Here is an 18,824-nt window from a genome sequence, read left to right as displayed (position 1 = left end):
TTAGGTGGTCAAGTAACAATTGACAGAAAACAATGTGCATTGAAAAAGGCTGCTTCGAAAAAAACCACTTATCTGCCTAACATCCCCATTTGAGGACACCTATTTTTTAAAAAAAATAAATATATTTTCTTTGTAATTTTGGTATTGTTTGTTTCCTTGACTTATAATCTCACCATAATATTGAGCAAAACGAGTTCTGATAGGTAGTTTTTATAGAGGCATAAATGGACTAAGGATTACCCTGACACACACACACACACACACACACACACACACACACACTCTCTCTCTCTCTCTCTCTCTTAGCATATAAGCACATCAAAAATATTGCTTCCTCTGCATCAATAAAACTATTTTCTTTTTTTTGATGCAGATGAAGCTGCCCATTTTACTCATGACTGTTGTCATGGGTTAAGAGAAAGTCTTAATTTTCTCAAGTGAAAATATGACGGCCCTAGAAATTATATATTTAAATATTCAACGTAATTATACAATGAATCTAACAACTATAAATGTCTTTTCTGACACGACCATCAAGTCTGAGAAGTTCACAATAAATCACATAATTATTTGTTGCATTTAGCAGTACTGCAGGCTTGAACTACGGTCCACTCAATGTGTGTGGTATTGCACCCTCACTCCTGACCACTCAGCTACGTCAAGCCTTAACAGGATATATTAAAAGAAGTAATTCTGGAAACTATCTTTTAGGCACATTACCATATATGCTTAAGTGCCTACTGTCTTCACCATATCCAATGGCGCCTCCGTAGCCAGGAGCAGCAGAAGCACACGCTTCTTGATTAGACCGGGGTTCGAGCCCATCACCACCAAATATGGAGGATGCGGAAAGGTCAGGGAATGACCATCGCATATCCTAGAGCAATATGGCCTTAGTTGCTAATGCTCCTAAAAACCAAATAACAAACAAACAAACCATATCCATCCGTCTGCCTGCTTTTAAAATTCAACTCCCAGTGGAGGGATTTTCATGAAATTTTATTTGTTTCATATAAAAAATCTTGCCAAATTTCATTAAATCAGACAAACAGAAATCTAATGATTATTTTATCCATACAATTTGTATGGAAAAAAAGAAATTCGTAGATTATATGTAGTTTTAATGCATTATTGTTAACGTCCGACAGTCCATGCACGCTGCACATACAATGTTATACAAGATTTGCAAAAGTGGTGTCACTTGTGAAGATATATATATATGTATATATATATATATATATAGATAGATAGAGAGAGAGAGAGAGAGAGAGACTTAAAGATATATGGAACAGCAATAAATATTATATACAGTTTTAACTAAATTAAAGTTTTTGGAACATAAAACTATAGAGTTTTATTTAAGTGTTCTTTAAATCATAATCTTAGTAACTCATAAGAAGTTAACTGATAACAATTACTTTTCACTTCAGTTAATCACAAAAAAATAAAAGAAATTAATTAATTTTAAATAAAAAAATAGTTTTGAAATGTAATTGCACACATTACTTTACTTGTAATGGAAGTATGTTATCAGATTTTTAATCAATTAAACTTTCCTTATTATTTAAAAACAAAAAGTTCAATTGATATTTTCATAATTTGTTTCACTGGACCCTGGAAAGTTGTGTTGGTCCTTGAAAAATTTCAGGTCCAGTTACGATTTAACAGCCACCCCATCCCCGTGTTTCTATTCTAATTAAGTATATGTTCACAGAAAGTTAAATAACACCCTGACATATGAACAAGAAATATATGAATTACTACCAAATTTTCAACATTCAAAAAGTTGGCCCTTGGATGGTTCTTATTTTTATTTTATTTGTTTTTTTTTTTAGGAGCATTAGCAACTAAGGCCATATTGCTCCGAGGATATGCGGTGGTCATTCCCTGACCTTTCCACATCCTCCGTATTTGGTGGTCACGGGTTCGAACCCCGGTCTAATCAAGAAGCGTGTGCTATGCACTGCTGCTCCTGCCCACCTGGCTATGGAGGCGCCTTGGATGGTTCTAAGTTCAAATCTGATTTCATGGCATTCCCTCCCAAGTTTCCCTACAAAAATTACTATATATTCGGAACAGCAGTACATTGATTTATTTTGTTATAAATTATTACTATTTGTTAAAAAAGCCTGAAATGTAACATACTGCATACATTAACTAACTTATTATACATAAGGCACTGCTGTTTAAGGCCTAACACAAAGTGGATGACAACTGAACTGATAATGTCAGGAACAAGAAAGCAACATGGAATGAAGAATATAAATTATCAAGAAACACTGAATGCTGTGACAAGTATAAATTAATCCTGTGATAAAGCTACACAGGCAGTAAAAAATACTAAGGCAGACTTTCAAAAAATTTTGGCAAAGCACAATAATAAATAATTTTTTACATATCTAAACACTAGACAAAAGTAATTGAACCATACTGACCTACTATAAGGTAACTTGGGTAACATTATTATTCGCTCTAAATGAAAGACTAAATAAATTTTTTTAAATCCATATTAATGATTTCAGCATTACTTCAGGCTTGACAGCACTACGTTCATATAACAGATATCAGAAACTATATTCCATTCATGGAAAGCAGACAGCACAAACTCCAGAAAAAAACGGTGAGTGCTGGGGACACAAATGAACCAGTCTTCCTGCATAATCTCATGCCATACTAAAGTACCATTAATTCTTCATTCATATTGAGCCAAATCTTAATTGGCACTCTAGATATTGATAATGGTAAACTAACAGTGGTTTTCTTTTGCAACCTCCAGCAGCCTTTCCACCAAAAAGAAGGGTTAATCTATCCTCTGATACTGTAAATCCTGGCATAGTTTTTCTTCTTGCAATATGTAAGAACGATCTGGCATTGTTTTCCAATATAAACCAGTCTAGTCTACATTGAAGACCTGTTGTGGTAGGTAATCCTTGTTTTTGATGCCAAAGTCTTGCGGAACTCCGTAGCTGCTACTATGTCTGCACTAGCAGCCTCACCTGTAACTTTGATGTTATGTAGTTTAGCACAGCTCTTAAATCTTTGAAACCATCCATGGCTTGCAATGAATGTTTCACTAGCAACATTCCCACCACATTTACACTTTAGTTCTTCAAAAAGACTCAAAGCTTTTTCTTGTATGAGCATAAGACTTATCAGCATTCATTGTTATTTCACGTCTTCTAGCCAAATCATCAACAATTTTTCCATTTCTTCTATTAATAAGTATCTTCTTTTGGATATAATTGTAGATGCATTGGCACAGAACTTTTTATGTGCTGCATAATCCAAACTTTATCTTTTATACTGGTTCTAAGAGTTGATTCATTCATTTCGTAAACACGTGCAATGTTCACAAATTTCTTGCCAATTTTCAAGTTGTTTAATGATTTAGACTTTAGTTTCACACAGTTATAATGCACCTCTTCTTATCACTATGATTACTATTCTCACCATTTTTTCTTTTTGCAGACATATTTAGAGTTTATGTTCATTTTGTTTACAAGTATTAGCTCACACGATATAACTTATACTTAAGTGGTTAAGGTGAAAACAAAGTGCCGATGCCACTATCAATTCACATTAGCAGACACTAATGCAATCTATTATATTTAAAGTGGGCGTAATGGATGTAGTGGCTAGTCATAAATAGAAGTAGTGCAGCCACGTATCTACAAACCAGCATAAGTCAAAGACTTACTGTATTGCACTACCTTGAATAAGCAACGCTTCTCTAACAGAGAAGACTATTGTTACTTATTCTCTTTGGGCACCACCACCACCACCACCACTACCCAGACAGCACCGTTTCAAGGCTAGTTGGCCAATACCAGGGTACCTGCCCAACCACCGACGAAAGGCCAACTAGCCTTGAAATGGTGCCGACCAGTTGGTGATGGTGTCCACAGAGAATAAGTAATAATAGTCTTCTCTATTAGAGAAGCATTGCTTATTCGAGGTAGTGCAATACGTGGCAGTGTTCTCGCCATAAAATTTTGCCATCAGTGTGGGGAAGTGTAATATTTCACAATATTATAAAATTTTCTGTTATTTATAATTAAGCGATCCAGAGCAAAAATTAATTGCATAATTTAACATTATATGCTCCTGTCGCATTGACCTCGATCGCATAGTACGTTAGAATTAATATTGATCACAATTAGTGAGTAGTACCATACAGTACCACGAGAATCACTTAAATTTTAGCCCATTCGATAGGTCCTGGGGAGAACACTGCATGGTAACTGGTTGTGAAGGATGATCACAATATGCAATACAACTAAAAGCTACAAATGTAGTTTTTGTTTAAGAGCTATCTACAGTGTACCTACACCAATATTTAATAGATAAAAACTTTATGGCAAAGTTTTATGGTATATTGTTCTGCCATTCAACATATAATCTCCCTGAACTTGTCTCTCACTGGTCTGCTATAAATATGATTAAAACAAGGAAGGCAGCCTTCACCGATTTAATGGCAGGGAAAACCAGTGTTTTGACTTGTCTTTCTATTCTATTGGCAATGTTAGGTAGTAGTAAATAGAAAAAACGATTTATTTTCACTCAAAATAAATCTTTAATTGTATTAGTTTTTTAATAAACTTTGGTAAGTTCTTTTATTAATCTTTCTAAATTGAGTGAGGGTATCATCCCTGGACCATATCATATGGGTTGCACTGTAAATAAAAACATTTAAGGCACACTATTCTCAGGTGTTTATCAAGGGCATACTCATTAACAAAATTTTTTTAAAAATTCACAGAATTATTTTCAAAATTACAATTTTAACAGTTTTACTCTCTGCAAAAGTAAAACAACAGAGATAAATGGTTTTTACAGAGACAAATCCTATGGCATCTAGTACAATGGTGAGATGAAGTAGTTAAATTGAGTCGAAAGGGCATTCTCTGTTATAAATCGGGAGAATTGCAGATATATACGTGTATATCCTGTACAAGAATAAAGTGAATTTTACAAAGGAAAAATACTTCTCATTATTCCTATATAATTTGGCCACTGTTTTTTTTTAAGTAAAACTTCACTTTAATGGATTACACAAGCAGAAAGGCCTGTCTGCTAATGCTGACTATCCATTAAACAAATTAAATGCATGCATAAAATCTCAGAAATTGGGGTTATAAACAGTTTAACATTATGCAACATACTGTATATGGATAGCAGTAATCCCAGAGTAAAATATCATTTTTGTGGTAATACACTCAGGGTAGCTGGAAAATGAAAAGGACTTGGGGTAATTGTTCAGGCAAATATGAAGTCTTGTAAGCAGTGCAGACAGGCTGCCAGAGCAACTCATGAAGTCTTGTCAATGATATACACAAATACAATTTTTTCTAGCAGGGATAAGTAGGTGATTATCCCATTATATAAGGCAATGGTCAGGCCACACCTTGAGTACTGCATACAGGTCTGGAGTCCTTATTTTAAGGTAGGATGTAGAGCTGCTGGAATGGTTAGAGAGAAGGACAAGATTGGTGAGGAGAACAAAGAGGTGCTCATACCAAGAACATAATCAGTTCTGCAAATTGCAGGTAGATATGAAGCACACAATACTTCAGTTCTGCAAATTGCAGGTAGATATGAAGCACACAATACTTCAGTTCTGCAAATTGCAGGTAGATATGAAGCACACAATACTTCAGTTCTGCAAATTGCAGGTAGATATGAAGCACACAATACTTCAGTTCTGCAAATAGCAATGTCTGGAGACTTAGCACTAGTAAGGTAATCTTATTGAGGCGTTTAAGGCTGTTTAAGGTGTTTAAGGCTTTGAATCGCTTGAACAAACTCAACTGATCGGATTCTTCTTGCTCAGACTATGAACTTGAGAGGGCATAAATTCAAATTGTGAAAGGATGGTTACAGAACAGATGTTCAGAAGTTTGCCTTCAGCCAAAGGGTGGTTGATTGCTGGAACAGGCTTCCATCCATACATTCCTATGTAATGTGAATAGCTTAAATAAAGAAAGAACTAGACAAACTATTGGAGGAGATAGATAGATGATTTTTTTTTTTTTTTGGCTGATACTGTACACCGATGAGCCAAAACATTAAGACCACCTACTGAATATGATGTTGGTCTTCCACATGCAGCCAAAACAGCTCGTATCCGGCGAGGCATGGACGCTACAAGATTTCTAAATGTACCTTGTGGTATCTGATACCAACACAAACCAGCAGATCCTTTAACTCCTGTAAGGTCTGTGGTTGAGACGCCACAGATCGGAATAGCTGTTCCAACACAAACCACAGATGCTCGATGCGATTGATGTCTGGGGAATTTGGAGACCAGGGCAATAACTGCAAGTGTTCCTCATGTTCCGCGAACCAGTCTCAAACAATCCAGGTGGTGTGGCATGGAGCATTATCCTGCTGAAAGACACCACCGCCAGAGGGGAAGAAGACTTGTCATGAAAGGGTGTACCTGGTCAGCAATGATGTTTAGGTAGGTGGTAGACATCAGAGTGCCTGGCACATGGATGATTGGATCCAAGGTATCCCAGCAGAACATTGCACAAAGCATGACACCGCTGCCACCGGCTTGTTTTCGACCAATGGTGCATCCAGGCGCCATTACTTCCCCAGGTAAACAACGCACATGTACCCGGCCATCCATATGGTGCAACAGGAAACGTGATTCATCGGACAGACGACCTTCTTCCAATCACTCAAGGTCCAGTTTCGATGCTTGCGTGCCCATTGAAGGCACTGTCGCCGGTGAACCATGGTTAGCATGGGCACTCGAAGCAGCTTGCGGCTATGCAGCCCCATTTTCAGCAGGGTTCAATGTACTGTGTGTTGTGACACATTACTCCCACCACCACCACCAGCATTCCAATTACCAGAAAGTTGCACCACAGTCACCCTTCTGTTGCCATGTACCATCCGGAGAGCCTTCACTCACCTCGAGCCATGGTTGTCAAATACCTCGCCAGCGGTTCATGGGCTCCCCTCCTCAGACCACGTTCGGTAGGTACTAACCACAGCTGACCGTGAGCATCCCACCAGCTGTGCCATTTCAGATATGCTCTGACCCAGTCATCTGGCCATTGTCAAACTCGCTTAAATCCGCTGCTTTCCCATCTGAAGAACAAGAGTAACACTGATTAACATATCAGGTGTTTTTTATACTGTGACCCGACCCGCACCGTAGTTCCCTGCAGTTGCTTCGATTTGCATAACGACTCGCTGGTCTTAATGTTTTGGCTCATTGGTGTATAAGCTTGTTTTCTTGCATCAGTTGCCACTATTAATACTAATAATAGTCTAATCTAAATAAAATTAAATCACGCACCAAATAAACCAGTGGATCACAAGACGCAGATGAACTTTATTCATGATTTTCAGGAAAAAGTAGGTGTTATTATCTGGATAATACATTAACGATTTTGGTATTAATATTCCTGTTACAACCTGCTTTTCACTATTTGAGTTTGGTCTTTATTACAAAATGATAAATCCCCACCAACTATATTAATACCGTTACTCTAATTTACTTTCATTCTGAATTCCTGAATAAAGAAAGAACTGCTTTTAATTACTATTATTTACAGTTATAATATACTTAGATCACTACTTTCTACACTTTTTTTTGTTTCTTTTCTTTTTACCTTCCTTCCTACTATTTCCTCTAGGTTTGGCATTCTATATCCTGCACTGTAAAACCACCTACCATCTGCTCTTATTTATCTTTAATTACACACACACACACACACACACAATACTTCAGGTAGTTTAACATGTTTGGTATCGGTATAATTTAGCACAGGATCAGATCAAATGCATTATAAAGCTGCAAAGTCCATTCCATCTCATGCTAAATCAGAAAGATGTCTAATGTAAAAATCTAGCTAAAGATAGTGTATTACGTGTGCATACAATGGCTATTTAATTTGCAACAGCATTAATGCTATATATTACTAATTAGACTGATAACAAAATTATATATTATTGGTACAATTATTTTATTATTATAGTAATAGAGGCATGTGATGCAAGAAAGCTTATGTAGCATCAGCCAAAAAAAAAAAAAAAAAACAATTTCACACATAAGCTCATGCACTTGCTTTCTTGCAAATTAAATAGGCATTGTATGCACACATAATACACTATACTTTAGCTAGATTTTTTGTCAGCATTGCTCAGAAAACTTCATATCTGACTGCATAATTACTCCCAGATCTTTTTAATTTTCTACCACCCTAAGTGTAGTACCACACGGTTGGTACGTTTCTCTGGGGTTACTTCTACCCATATGCAGTACTTTGCATTTGTCAATGTTAAAACTTCAGTTGCCACTTAGCCCATCTGCCCAAAATTTCTAGATCCTGTTGTAGTAGCACAATGCCATTACTGTCATTAACAACCCTGCCAACCTGTGTATGATCTGAAAACTTAGACATTAAGCCTGATATATCTTCATGAATGTCATTGATAAATATACAAAACAACAGGGAGACTCCATTAATAACATTAGTCCACAAAGAGCAGCATCCATTGATTATCACTCTCTGTCTTCTCCCGCTCAACCACCCTTTTATCCATTGTAGCAACTTACCCTTAATACCATACTGCTCCAATTTGTACAGTAGTCTTCTATGCCAGTGGCACAGCTACTATGTAGGCAGGCAAGGCAATTGCCTCCAGGCCAAGTGTATTTGGCTGTCTCCTCTTTTTGCTATTTTCATTAATTAAGTTGTTTGTTATTTGGTTTTTAGGAGCATTAGCAACTAAGGCCATATTGCTCCGGGGATATGCGGAATGACCTTTCCGCATCCTCCATATTTGGTGGTCACAGGCCGGTCTAATCAAGAAGTGTGTGCTATGCACTGCTGCTCCTGCCCACAGAGGCGCCCATTAATTAAGTAGGAGCCCGAACATGTTCTTTGCCTCCAGGCCCGAAAAAGGGTAGCTACACTACTGTTCTATGCGCAACATGTTATGATGTGTGTGTATGTGATCTGCCAACCCGCACTGGACCAGCGTGGCAGATTATGGTCCATTTCCCTCAACATGAATTGTTGAGGAGGTTTCCATCCTGCAGTGGGTTGATAATGGCTGCAGTTTATCTTTTTTTTGCTACCAGCAGCTAAAGATATGGAGAGTTCAGTTTTGGGAGAGAAAGTAGCAAAACAACTTTTGAACTGATTCCATTAACCAACAACACCGTATCACGACAAATTTCAAAAATGGCTTCAAATGTTAAGGAATAGTTAAATGAAAACATAAAGCAGAGGCCCCAAATATCGACCCTCATGGGTCGATAAACTTCAAGAGGTTGATTAAATGTTTTTACGTATTTATAAATTTCAGGCCAAGTCCAGAAATATAAAAAATAGCCAAGATTTTAATACTAAAATATAAAATATCTATAGCTTATGTTGAGAAAATTTAGTCATTTCTGAATGACCCAAAATTATTTTTTTTAATATTTTAATTAATTTTTTAATGTATTTACTGATCAAATATAGTTCCCTAAAACCTTAACATTACCTTGTTTTCTATTATATTGTTATACTATGAATACTAAATTGAGAGGTAATCTTAATTGAAGCTAATTACTTTCTTTCAGGATGTTTTGCATCTGCACTTACTCTAAAATATATATTGAGCTACAATCCCAATAAGTACAATGGCTGCCAATGTATTTAATAAAAAATGTCAACAATATTCACGAGTATTTGAAATTTGTATTTGTGCCTCATTTAACAATGCCTATGTGCCTCTTATATGAGTGTGTGTGTTATGGAGGTTTAATGGCGCATAAGTGCTGGGGCTATAGTGCGCCTACCTCTTATATGAAAAGACTTTTAGTAATGATACCATGATGCCTTCGAAGATGAAAGAACACATTGAATGGATTCATCCTGATAAGAAAAACGAAGATCTTAAATTTTTTAAGGAGCTCAAAGAAAAATTTAGAAATCAGCAAAATTTAAATAGAATTTTTAAGGCATCTGCTCATGCTGATAATGGAGAATCAGTTCTCATCATTCAATATCTCTCTTATTATAGGAAAAAAAAGTGTATACCAATTGGTGAGGAGATTATAATACCATCAATTAAAGAGGTGACTGAAACGATTATGAAGAAGGATTCCTATCCTGTTTTAAAATGCCTGCTATTAAGTGCGAATACAGTGTAACGATGCATTGATGAGATGGCCAATGATATGGAGAAAACCTTGGTGTCTAAGCTTCACAATTGCAAATTCTCCACATCCAACTTGATGAGTCAAGTTTTGACAGTTCAAATACTCTAATGGCCTATGTGAGATATTATAGCCAAAGCCAAAAATGTATTGTTGACAAGTTTTTATTTGCCAGGTATATGAAAGTTGATGGAAAAGGTGAGAATTTTACAATGTTTGGAAGAGTAATTTAAGAAAAGCAATGTTTCCCTCGGCAATATAACTGCAGTGGCTACCAGTGGTGTACCAGCAATGGTTGGCCATTACAGAGGATTTGCTGCCCTTCTCAAAGAAAAGGCTCCAGAAGTACGCACTGTTCACTGTGTGTTACACAGACACCATCTTATAACAAAGAAACTCAGTAGTAAGCTGCATGAATACTCAAAAAGTGCATATCAGATCAATTAATAAAATCAAAGCACATCCATTTAATTCACGTCTGTTTGCCATTGTTATGTGAAAAAAAATGATGAAACGTTCACCCAATTACTTTTGCATACCAAAGTAAGGTGGCTGCCAAGAGGTGATAGTTTGCAAAGACTTGTCGATTTGTATCTGTGGAGCTTCTTAAGAGCACAGATCCATCACTATGCGATGAGCTGAAAATGTGTAAGAAACATCTGTTCTATTTGGCAGACCTGTATTCAAAATTTAATGAAGTACAGAACTTACTCCAAGGTAAAGATGTTGCCATCATTCAAGCCTGCACAATTCTATTAGGGTTCCAAGTCAAGATAGAGCTATATAGGTCATCATTGGCATGCAGAGATGTTTCAGTATTTCTCAAACTTAAAACAATTGGAGGGAGGAGGTAAAAAAAAAAACTTTCAGATGATCATTTGGAGATATACATAGAGCATCTTTTTAAAAAATTAAGGGAAAATTTTAAATACATTTGGAAATGAAGGTACCTGATCAGATCATTACACCATTTGATATAAATATCAAAATGGAATTGAACCAGGTTAATTAAACAATGAATTCATTGATATGTATGTTGACACAGAAGCTAAATCTTTATTTAATAATAAAAGTATCAGCAATTATTGGAAGAATATAAACATTACAACAAAATATCTCAAACTTTCTGCAGCAGTTGAGCCATTTTTACTTGCATTTCTGAGCACTTACATGGTCAAAGCGGTTTAATTACAGAAATGACATTTTAACAAAAGAGAGGAACCAACTAAACTTGGAAGAGCATGGTGAGATAAGATTAAAACTCACAAACCTCAAACCCAATATTAAAGAGCTTAATAAAACCATCAACCACATTCTTTGCATTAATGATGTTCAATAAATATAATATGATATATAAAATTCAGTAAAGAATTTTATATATCATAACTAATTTATTTTTAACATGTTTTATTTTTACAGAGGAATTCAGAAAAAACAGAATAGATTTCAAAAAAATGAAGAGTTCAGGAAAAAACAATAAATTTCAAAAAAATGAAGAGTTAAAAAAAAAAAGGACTTCAAAAGTAAATTTTTAAATTAAAATAAGTAAAAAATACTTTAAATATTTTAATTTTAAATGATATATACATCAAATCAGACCCCATTTAGAGCTTCATTAAATGTTTCCCACATTTTTCAATATAAATTAAGAAACACATCCTCTTGACTGCAATTAAACTCAGAAACAATCCTTAAAATATTGTTATTTTTATATTATTAAATGGTTGGGGGTCGATGAAGTATAAAGGATTTCATTACGGGGTTGCCACTCCAAAAAGTTTGGGTACCCCTGACGTAAAAGCTAACAAATATTATTCCAATTCAATTGGATGAAAATAGTGATGTTAGCAACACAGTTCATCTTACATTTATAAGATTTGAAGGTGAAGAGCCAGTAAAAGAGGAATTATTGTTTTATAAACCATTGCTTGGCCATACTACTTCAAATGACATTTTTAAAAAATTAGACCAGTCTATGAAGGTTCATAGCATAGATATAAAAAGTATGTCAGAGTTTGTTCTGATGCAGCATGTGCAATGACAGGAAAACAGAGTTATTGCCCAAATTAAGGAAGTTGCTCCTAATACTAAATCTGTTCACTGTAGTATTCATCAAGGGTAGTATTCACCTAGAAAAATACTTGCCATTTTATAGCCAGTTCCAGCTGAAACTGTTAAAGCTGTAAATTCCATTAAATCCAGAGCAAAAAATTTGAGATTATTTTTGATTTTATGTAATGAAATGGGCAGTGAGTACAATAAACTTCCTTATACCAACGTCAAGTGGTTGCCACAGATGAATGTGCTAAGCCACAGATCTCAGCTTCGTGTGAAGTGCAAATTTTTCTCTCCAACTTTACTTTAAGCAACTGCTTCACTGGTGAAATGTGGCTTTTCACAATGGCCTACCTCCTGACAGAAATATTTTGCTATCTCAGTGGGCTTAATAAAAGCCTATAGCAGCAGTTCCCAAATTTTCTTGGTTCACAGTGCCCTTAGTGTCTCAGTAATTTTTTTAACTGCACCCCTAGGCCAAAACTTCTGTTTATTAAGTAATTAGGTCCAAATAACTTAATAACTGTCCTTTGGTATTGCACTCCTTCCAGTGGATGACAAACTGGTGCAGCAGCATTTGATAACAGAACCAGGTACGGCTCCTTGTGCTTAGGAATGGGCATCAGGCAGCAATTGACCAAGTGTTGATCACTCACTGGTGGCAAAAAAGACCTGAAACAGCATAATCATACACTTACACACCATATTCAGGCCAGTAGACAGTTACTTTTTCAACACAGATTTTCCAAGGTGGAGTTCAATTAAATGTCTATGTGCCACCAAAACACGTGCACACACATACATATATACGTAAATAGTATATGTTTTATAGCTCGTAAGTGAAGCCGTATAATTGAGCGTTTCTTACACAGAATGCAATGATTGTAAATAGAAAGTGTATCTATGTATATATGTAATAAAATAAAATTTAAAAAAAAAAAAAAAATTAAGTAATGTTGAAACTGAACTACCTCGAGCTAGTAGTTCGCATGATGTCCGACAGATGATGAGTATCACTGTGTTTCTCTTGAAAATTTAAAATATCCCGCACTGCCCCTGTGAGTTTGCTGTGCCGCCCTGGGGTGCACTGCATACAGTTTGGGAACTGCTGGCTTATAGGGTTTCTGTACTACACCATTTTCAATCCACAACAAATGAAAGATTTCAGAAAAACTTGATTTCGTTATCAAAGAAGTAGAACATGGTCATGGTAGTTTTATTTGTTTATTTTTAACAATTATTGGCTTGATTAATATTTTGCAAAAGCTAGCTTAGTTTTTAATGTAGCTGCCAATTTTCTCAATTTCTAAGTTTTTGTATTTTTCCGATCATAATTATTTGCTTGTTTAATATTTTTCATATACTAGTTTAGAGCTCAATTTTGTTTATATTTTAATTGTACCTACACTCAAGCTGAAAAATGTATGTATAAAATAAAAAACTAAAGTCATCAGTTACCCAAAGAATTTAAGCAGATTTTTTTTAAAATACAAAAAAGTAAAAAAATATTTACTGGTGGTACATCAAAATTGTTAAATTCCATTTTGGGGTACGGTAAGGCAAAAGTTTGTGAATCCCTAATTTATTCCATATTTTGTTTTCATTTACAATTTACCTCTAAATTACCAACTCCTAGCTATTTGACAATAAAATTTTGGAACATGCAGCTGGTATAAAGCATTCTAAAAGGGATAATAGGATTATATTGAAAGGCACAATGATTGCATATGTCCAACTGCTAAGCCATAATATTGGAAAAATTTTGGAATGCAGAAAGTGGAAAATTAAGCGCTTCAGCTTTCATAGAGTAAAATCTGTCTTTAATTTCTTAAAGGGATCATGGATAATTCTCAGTTGTTTCCTGATACTTTCATTTCCACTTCTTCAGTTACTCTGAATAGCAGAACAGGAAAGGGTTAATATTTAATTTATATGGTGCTTTCTAGCTTCAACCAATTTTGAACTCTCTTAATTATTTTTAACTAATAAACTGAATTGATAATAAATTAATTAATATTAATAAAAACTTTATTGTTAATTAATGTATAAATAAACAAAAAAATAAATAATAATGAAATAATAAAATTAAATTACTAATGTACCTATATTGCTATGCTTGCAATAGTAGTAGTGACATGTGATGCAAGAAAGCAAGTTTATGAGCTTATGCAGCATCAGCCAAAAAAAAAAAAAAAAAAAAAATCACACCATTCCCTCCAAATGCCTGTCCAGTTCCTCCTTAAATTTATTCAACCTATCAACTTCCACAATACAGGTCTACTTCATACTAAAACAGACTGGGTATTCATCTGGATCGATCTGTCTTGGAAATTAATAAATGAAATTAATAACAATAATAATGTAAAAGTGAATATATTGTACATATACATTACATAATATATATATACGTATATTGTACACACATTAGTTTGTGTGTGTGTGTGCAATGCGCATTTATACATTACATTTTTTATATTCTTTCTTTTCTTAACACCAGTTATGAAGTACAACGCGTTATTACTATCATTCTGATAAAAATGCTTCATTGTTACCTATTTCAGTTTCAACAACTCAAATACATAATAGGTAAACCAGGAACGACATTCCCATACAACTCAGACGCACGGTAAGTAACTAACACATATGTATTAACGCATTCTTATACGCTATGAAATTAGATGTGACGGTACAAACAAAATACAGGTTTCTGATGACGATTACCAGAAATACCGATATACAGAAATACTCGATTAACTTTATTATTTATAAACATAACAAGAGGATGATACATTTTCCATGTATTATGAAAAAAGTACTGATTTTCGAAACGTATATACATTCAAAAAAAAAAAAAAAAAAATCACTGAAAGCGGTTTTATGACATCTAGTAAAACGTTCAGAACGAAATAATAAACACTTCAATTCTGCGATGAATACTGCAATAAAATGTCAATCTGCGTAAAAATTTCATAACTTTATTATTCATAAATATAACATTTCTCCGATCGTAACAAATTAGTGCCATAAAGAGGTGTTTTTCTCAGTGTACACATAAATAAACATCACTTTAATGCTCCAAACCCAATACATTTCCAAACAATATTCAGCCATTTCAAAAGGGAATCATCGTAAAATTTCACTCAAATATTTATAAGTGAAAATAACAATAATTTTTTTTAAATGCATTTCATCAAACAGAAATGTTAGGTTATATTTCCTTTTAGCATCACCTTTATTAAAATGATAGTTTTGAACAATTTTCCCACTCAATAAATTTTTCAAACCCTACACCAACTCAGCTGGGGTAACAAATTATTCTCCTCAACAAAAAAAAAAAAAAAAAAAAATCCATTCGTACGACATTATTAAAACAGGTACAATGCTTAATTCCGTCAACCTTCGCTGATAAAAACAAAACGGTCCACGCAATTACTTTTTTAACCTTTCTATTATTATAGTAACGCCGGTAAGATCAGTCATACATTATTTAAAAAAAAAAAAAAAAATCGTTATCGGTTACCTGGCATAAATATCATAACATGAGTGGATGCCAAAACCGTAAAACTTTAGGCTTAGCAAAATCATGCTTGCTATTCAATACTTTAAACATTAATTTATAATTTAAGGATTATTTAAGAATTACGTTTTAAATATATCAAATCAAAACATAAGAAACCGCTTTCTCATATCTTTCCAGGTAAATGTTATATAAAATCAATATTTTCTAGGAATAATAATAAGTAAAAAAAAAATAAATAAATAAAAAACTGTCGCTAAGTCGTCACTCCGCAGCCTCATCACCATCCTCTGTAAACCCCGGCCACCTCACTAGGCCTAAACATGTATTACAATAGCTACTTGGTGTTTCGGTCACTGGACAGTTTATTAGTCTGAGTGACTGTTGCCAGTTGTCGTCCGGTAAAAAGATTACAGTGTAAAACGATAAACTTACCCCCAACTCTGTACATATTTGCTGCCATTATGTTTTCCGAATGGTGCGATGGTTAATCCCGTGCTATGAGTAAATCCCTGTCATTAATTATGCCTTTTCTGGGAAAAAGGTATTCCGTAAAATCGTTCACATCATCTGACAAAGCGCCATTTTCTGAGACTCCTGGGTTTCCAGCCTTCTCACTCTTTCACACGTGACGTCACATGCCTTCGGCATTCTTCGGAAATGAGTTTCAAACAAAAGATGAGTGATATGTGACAGCGTCAGTATGGGGTCTAAACCTTCTGGACTCCATGCTCGTTAGCGTTATCCCCGACAGCAATGGCTAAATTCATAAAAGATGGTAATTTAAAAAAATGTTCCCAGAGTTTCGCAATTACTTTAATAAATCAAACAGCAACAGCCATTTGGTAGTACATAATTCCAGTTATTGATATCATAGCTAACTACAAGTACAAGAAACATAGTATGTAGTACTGAACTATCATGATACCAAGGATAATAGGCTACTGGGTTTGGGACTTGAGAAAAAATGATGAACACAGTATATCTGACTTCACTGCCGGATAGTTAGGATTTAAGCACGTAATGTAAACCATTTTCGTTCGTTTTTTTTTCTTTTTTTTTTTTTTTTTGTGGAAAGGGGGAAGGGAATTGGAAAATCACCTCGACCCTTACATCCATAAGTGTACAATACTGCTATTATATTAACAATACGCTTCCTAAATAGCAGCTTACATGGGTTGCACAGTAGGCAGAATCGCCGACTTCCCCACACCAGGTAGAAAATACCTAAGTTCGAGTCCTTTGGATGATGTGAGGAATTTTTATGGGCCTATTTTAAACATCGTGGCAGAGTTAGTCGGTCTCAGGAGAGGTAATCATGGTTTTTCCCTCTGGAAACGCATGTTTTTCTCCAGAAAACAGAAAATCGCCCACAAAGCACACACAATTTACAGACAGTATACAAATGAAGAATTATGTCCTTAGTTGCTGATGCCTCTAAAATCATGCTACAACAGCAACCTAAATAGCAATGGAATCGGTAACCGCGACCCATAATACAGAGAAAAAGGGGGAAATAAACTAATCCCAAAATTGCACATGGTCGGCACACTGGTTGTAATAGCCATCCTTCCTCACCATGCTTAAAAGGCCTGGGATGGAGTAATTTTTATGGGTTCTATCATGCTTAAGCAGGGTAAACAGAGTTCAAGGGGCAGAGGATTTTAAAACTACACCCAAAGAAAATCGGGGGGGGGAGGGTTTATCCAATAGAACAGATAAACCAATCAGCTACATTCGATACACCCGAAAAGTTAAGAAAAAATTACACTTTTTGTTCTCGATTCCCATATAGATCAGAATACATCACTTTTTAACCAACTCTGCCACACAGATCAAATTTCGGGGAGCACCACTCCATAACTAGCGTAATAGTGCCCTTACAAACTAGTTGCAATTTAGCAGACCTTCCGAAGACAAAAAGAGAGAATCCTAAATGAGTTCCATGTGAAATACATCTATGGACAATCCCACAGAGTACCAAAAAAGAGCCATTCTGCCAAGTTGTGTTCATTTATTTCTACAAAATTTATATTTCAAAGGAAAATTAGATCAGAATATAGGAAAGATAGATACAGTCCGATGAGAAACTATAAATTGCACTGGCGTTTATCATGAATGCGGTGTAGATACTCAGCTAGCTTTACATTAGACACACGCCTAAGGTGTAAGGTGTAAGGTATATTGTTGTCATGCGGCCCCAGGGGTTTCCCCCATCTCCGCGTTGCTTTCTTTGTGGGTGTACCAGTTTCCTGGGAATTCCAGAGGTTTAAAAGTGTGTGGGTATTGTACCTGTGTAATGTCGTGTACCGTTGTTCATCTGGTCATTTAGCCGCTGGACCCCTGCTGGAGCCCAGCGTTGCCCCACCTTCGCCCCGTGGAGGCAGACCAGGAAACACCAGTAGACTAAGATTTGCTCTGGCAGGTCCTGCCACTTAATTTCCTGAGATTTCGGCAGCTAGGACCTAAAAAAAAAAAAAAAAAAACTTATGTACACATACACATATATGCACATATACACAACAGTGATACATAATATATACGCATCCATGCAATCGTAATTACTTTGGATGTTTGCATACAGCACGTGTGCATGCATTCATATGGCAGGAGTAGGGCATTGCGTAGGATAATTAGGCCGAGACTGGGCGAAGATTATTTTTTTGCTAGATTAAATTTAGTGTGTAGGGCGCTCGCGTTGTGTATAGATAGAGTGGGGGAGGGGAGGAAGAAGGTTGGGGGGGAAAGGCAGAAGTATGGGGGACACAGAAGAGATTCCCCCAGGTGGTCAGTGAGGCATGCCCATGCCTCACCAGAAGGAAAGGTGGGGTAGCGGGGGGCGAGGCGACTGGTCATCTCGTCCTCCTGCCAGGAAGGGATATTAAAGGAGAGCCAGGCTAGTGCTTGGCTCAGGCCGCCAGAACAGCTGCTATTCGTCCTTCATTCAGATTTTTTGTCTATCTTCATGGTTGCTTAGTAGTCCATCTTTGGTGTTATGCACATTTTGGCTTCTAGCCATTATGTGGCTAATGTGCATTCAGGTCCCGTCTTCTTCACAGGGCTTCAGCGAACTTTGAGAAGGCAATA

The 18,824-nt window shown here is 35.7% G+C and overlaps 1 protein-coding gene across 1 annotated transcript in view; it reads right to left on the bottom strand.

The window, feature by feature from the left end:
- Positions 1 to 16,424, bottom strand: part of LOC150077092 (metastasis-associated protein MTA3-like) — a 512,540-nt gene extending 496,116 nt beyond the window's left edge. The window contains exon 1 of the mRNA XM_090386731.1: positions 16,173 to 16,424. Coding sequence (XP_090242857.1) covers positions 16,173 to 16,200 — 28 coding nt within the window. The 5' untranslated portion in view covers positions 16,201 to 16,424. The remainder of the gene's footprint in view (positions 1 to 16,172) is intronic.
- Positions 16,425 to 18,824: the final 2,400 nt, after the last annotated feature.

This window comes from Mastigoproctus giganteus, chromosome 12 (genome assembly GCF_048544385.1).
Source record: "Mastigoproctus giganteus isolate SK-2022 chromosome 12, ASM4854438v1, whole genome shotgun sequence".
Taxonomy (NCBI): Eukaryota; Metazoa; Arthropoda; class Arachnida; order Uropygi; family Thelyphonidae; genus Mastigoproctus; species Mastigoproctus giganteus.
Note: the sequence above shows the minus strand (reverse complement) of the source record. Positions and strands in the feature narration are given on the sequence as shown.